Genomic DNA, 3,919 nt, shown 5'->3' on the forward strand with positions numbered 1-3,919 from the left:
ATATATAATCTACACTTAAACCTTCAGAGCTTTAGACACATTTATTTTTTACCAATATCTACACTTGAGTTTTGATTGGAATATCTCTGTGTATGATTTTTTTTTTGTATTGAGGTGCATATTTTATAAAATTTATAAATTTTCCAGTAAACTGTAAACACGTGCAAACGCACAATCTCTTCTATTGATCAGTATTAATGCCAACCGATTGTCTCCTCCTCAGCACTAGCATCAATAGGGCATTCTCTTTGAATATATGTGCCTGTTGTTGTTCTGATGAAGTAGCACCGATTCCGTGTAAATATGCGGACGTCGGTTGCTCGCATACGGTACGTCTTTTTCCCTGTCGTATGCAGGTCCATCTGAATGTTTTAAGGAATCTTGAACCCGATATGAGATACGTATTGAATCATGTATATGTATGTATACAAGTTTTCCTCTGTACAGTCGGATGTTTGTTGCATCTGTCTACTCGCGAATTTAACTTGTCTGGATACACGTGCCGGTACGTGTGCTGTGCGTCTTACGTACACTGCACCATGTATTGTATGGGCGAAAGAATGGTTACGCGCCTGTCATAGACTACATTTTGTTTGTATCTTTCGTTTGTATCGTTAATCTCGTAATAGTGGATAGTACTGCGTATCGCCTACCCGAGAGAAAACTGCAAAAAATAAATATCGACCAGTATATAGTCGCACGTCTATTACCATAGTTATGGACGCTCAAACTCTATGCAATATGTCATGACCAGTGTGCTTAGTTCATGGTGTCGAAATCTATGTTTATATAATAGGAGGGAGCCTACAAATCGAGTTCGTATCAACTGAAGTGGCGTTACACTCTGATGTCAGCGTATTTGGATACCGTAAATGGATTGGGCCAATGTATTACGAGTATTCGTATCAGAGGTTTTAGACCAATCGACGTATATTTCCGCGTCTGTACCATCAATGTGATGCCAGTGTTGACTTAGTTATCTAATGCTTTTGCACGGCTTATTTGTTGTGATACGCTTCAGTCGAGCAGCAAGGCGATAGCAGAAGCACATGAGATGGTGAGCATGGCGCTTCATTTAGATATGGCCATGCGCACAGTCACAGACCTGCGGAGTGGCAAGCGATCCGATAAATCCGACAAATCCGACAACGCCAAGCCACTACCGCTAAGCGGATACTCGGCCCACGAGCCCATCCACCGACCCATACAGCTGGACAACTCAGACGATAGTAGCAACGACGAAGACGAGTGCAGTGCCTGCCATGAGGAGGGCGAGTTGTTCAGATGTGGGGGGTGCCGTAAGCGCTTCCATGAGAGTATGTGGATGCATTTGCGTCGTGAACTTTTATATTTGTGTTTGTGTAGCTATCCATGGGTATGATTTATTGACAATACTTGGGGTTGGGACTGCTACGATAGCTGTGAAGACGTACGATAGCTGTGAAGACGCGGATGGCTACAGTGTGTACCACACTGTACTTCAAATCATCCTCGTGTCTTGGTTGTGATGTGTATGTATGGCTGTTTAAGTACTTGTGTACGCCTTTCCCAATGTGTTTAGTCTGGGGCTTCTCAGGGTGCTTAAGCTTTGACCATGCGCGTACTTTCAGCCCTCATAGTTGAGCGATACATAAGTTCTCTCCTTGTAATGTTAGCGGTCACGTGTGGCGAGTGTGAGTTGTTCAGGCAATCCGGGATTGAATGAACTCGGAAGTCTAGTCACGAAACTGTCAAGGTTGTGGCCGATATTGTTCTATGCTACAAAATCAGCAACAACCATACCCCACCTGGGCTCTCAGAGTATCCGTTTCATTACTGTTCGCGTCTCACAATTAATGGGTGCACAACATCGTAAGGTGTGAGAGCTGCAGCTAACTTGAAACAGTGTTCTCCATCCGCACTTGTCTATATCGATCCTTTGTCCCTGCCTCTTTATGTACAGATTATTTCGATTCTTCATCGTGCACTTGTTAGCTGTCTCACGTATAACGGGTTGTTTACCCTGTCTCAGTTTATCTGACACTCTAGTAAAACGCTCTAACGTTCGTTCGTTTGTCAATTTGAGTACTTAAAACACCTACTTCTACCTTGCACTTTGTCAGTGTGCGACCCATTGCCACCTGATGTATCGATGTCCCAGCTGCTTCGCCGGAAGAAACGACGATGTGGCTATTGTGAAGCGGTATGCATTGGACCATTCGAGTTTAATCGCACACGTGTCGCGTATATCGGTGGATCAGATACTTGCCAAAAAACCGTATATCTATATATAGACACACCTACGAGAAGAAGTAGTCTATTGTACACACTGTTCTTGTTATCAGAGTTTGTCTGAGCGAGTGAATATAAACAAGTGACTGAACAAACGAGTATAAACTCGTCTTTGTGGCAAGCGGAGCACGAATGATTCAGCATAGTTTGGAGTCGGACTTTCACGACCTCGAGTGAGTAGTACACGTCCCTGCCCTATCGATATGAAATGCACAATAGAACCCACGTATACGCCATCGCATTAGCCGTCCTGTACTTGAGGATAGGTTTCTTGTGTCCGCTCGTTTCTGTTTAACAAATCGCTTGCGCTTGCTGATCTGCCGTTTATTCTTCATTGTGTATAGGATTGAGTTATACTGTAGCATATCCGCTCATTGACTCTGCGTTTTGTGCTACGTAATACGAATGCAATCGTACCTTGTCAAGGCGCATGACTGACTTTGACCTCCGATTCTATTGCCAATCCAACGAACTGCACAGACCAAGCCACGCGAGCAGCCAGACAAAGACCTCAGCGACAGGGATACTGTGCATGATCTCATGGACGATAGCGACGACGAGAGCTCAAATGACGATGACTTGGATGGTAACCTCGAGGGATTCATAGTTACCAGCGACAGCGAGGTTAGTGACGGGGAGAGGGGTGATTACAATAAGGCTAGTGTCAAACCAGTTAGTGACTCGGATGTGGGCGAGAGTGATTTTGATCCCGAAAGTGATCACACTGTGGCTACTAACAACGATGTCAGGGTTAATGGGAGCAAACGCCGGATTACACGTGGTTATAGTAGTGGTAGCCATGGCAACGGTGGTATCAGTGTTGTGGAGATACAGCACAGCGATATTGATAGTGATCATAGTGTAGTCAATTTACACAACACGCGCACCAAGAAGATGCGCCAGATTGAAAGCGAGCTAGAGAGCGATGCCGAGAGTATACCCTCCGATGCTGAACTCGACATGGTTGTGGTCGATGAGGGCAAGAATGGTAGCGACCGTGACGGGAATGTAGCCAATCATGATAGTGATGATGTTGTAGATGATGGTAACCATAGCAACCTGAATGTTGTTTCTATAGCACACGAGGGTGACCATAGCGACCAGAATAGTAACCATAGTGATCAGGACAGTGAAAGTGATGATAACGAGATTGAAAAGCATGCTATTGAGAACATGTCGGACAGTGAGGCCCAGGACAGTGGCGAAGATAGCGACGACCAGATGATGTAGAAGCAATGCAGCGAATGGGAAGGAATGTTCAACTGGAAGTGATTCAAATAAACAACACTGTGGTCTGTATGATGCGTCTCTGAAGTCTACAATTCTTTTATATAGCTTGTAACTAGGCTTGTTAAATATATATAAATCCTTTACCTGTCGCACGACATGAATTGTGCTAGATATTAGAGAACATCGCGTGGCGCAACAAATTCGCGTTTGTGTCTGTGTATTTGAGCTGTTCTGATATCCCTGTCTCGCAGACCTCAAAATTTGATTTAAATGATTCTATAAAATATCATAAGGAATACAAATAGTTGGGTTTGTTTTGGTGATATTCACCGAATTGTTTTGTAGAATGGTATGCGTATACGTCTTCTTCACAGCAATGGGATAGATTCGACAGTTGGTGAAAACAAACTAATCGCTC

General features: G+C 44.0%; 1 protein-coding gene across 1 annotated transcript; it reads left to right on the forward strand.

Annotated features, from left to right (window-relative positions):
* Positions 1 to 1,063: 1,063 nt before the first annotated feature.
* On the forward strand, positions 1,064 to 3,565 carry SARC_03112 (hypothetical protein; the record flags this gene model as incomplete). Its single annotated transcript, XM_014303105.1, has 3 exons — positions 1,064 to 1,316; positions 2,103 to 2,182; positions 2,752 to 3,565. 3 exons carry the CDS (start codon positions 1,064 to 1,066, stop codon positions 3,499 to 3,501), a joined length of 1,083 nt encoding a protein of 360 aa, XP_014158580.1. The 3' UTR covers positions 3,502 to 3,565.
* Positions 3,566 to 3,919: the final 354 nt, after the last annotated feature.

The sequence above is a fragment of the Sphaeroforma arctica genome (genome assembly GCF_001186125.1).
Source record: "Sphaeroforma arctica JP610 unplaced genomic scaffold supercont1.152, whole genome shotgun sequence".
Lineage (NCBI taxonomy): Eukaryota > Ichthyosporea > Ichthyophonida > Sphaeroforma > Sphaeroforma arctica.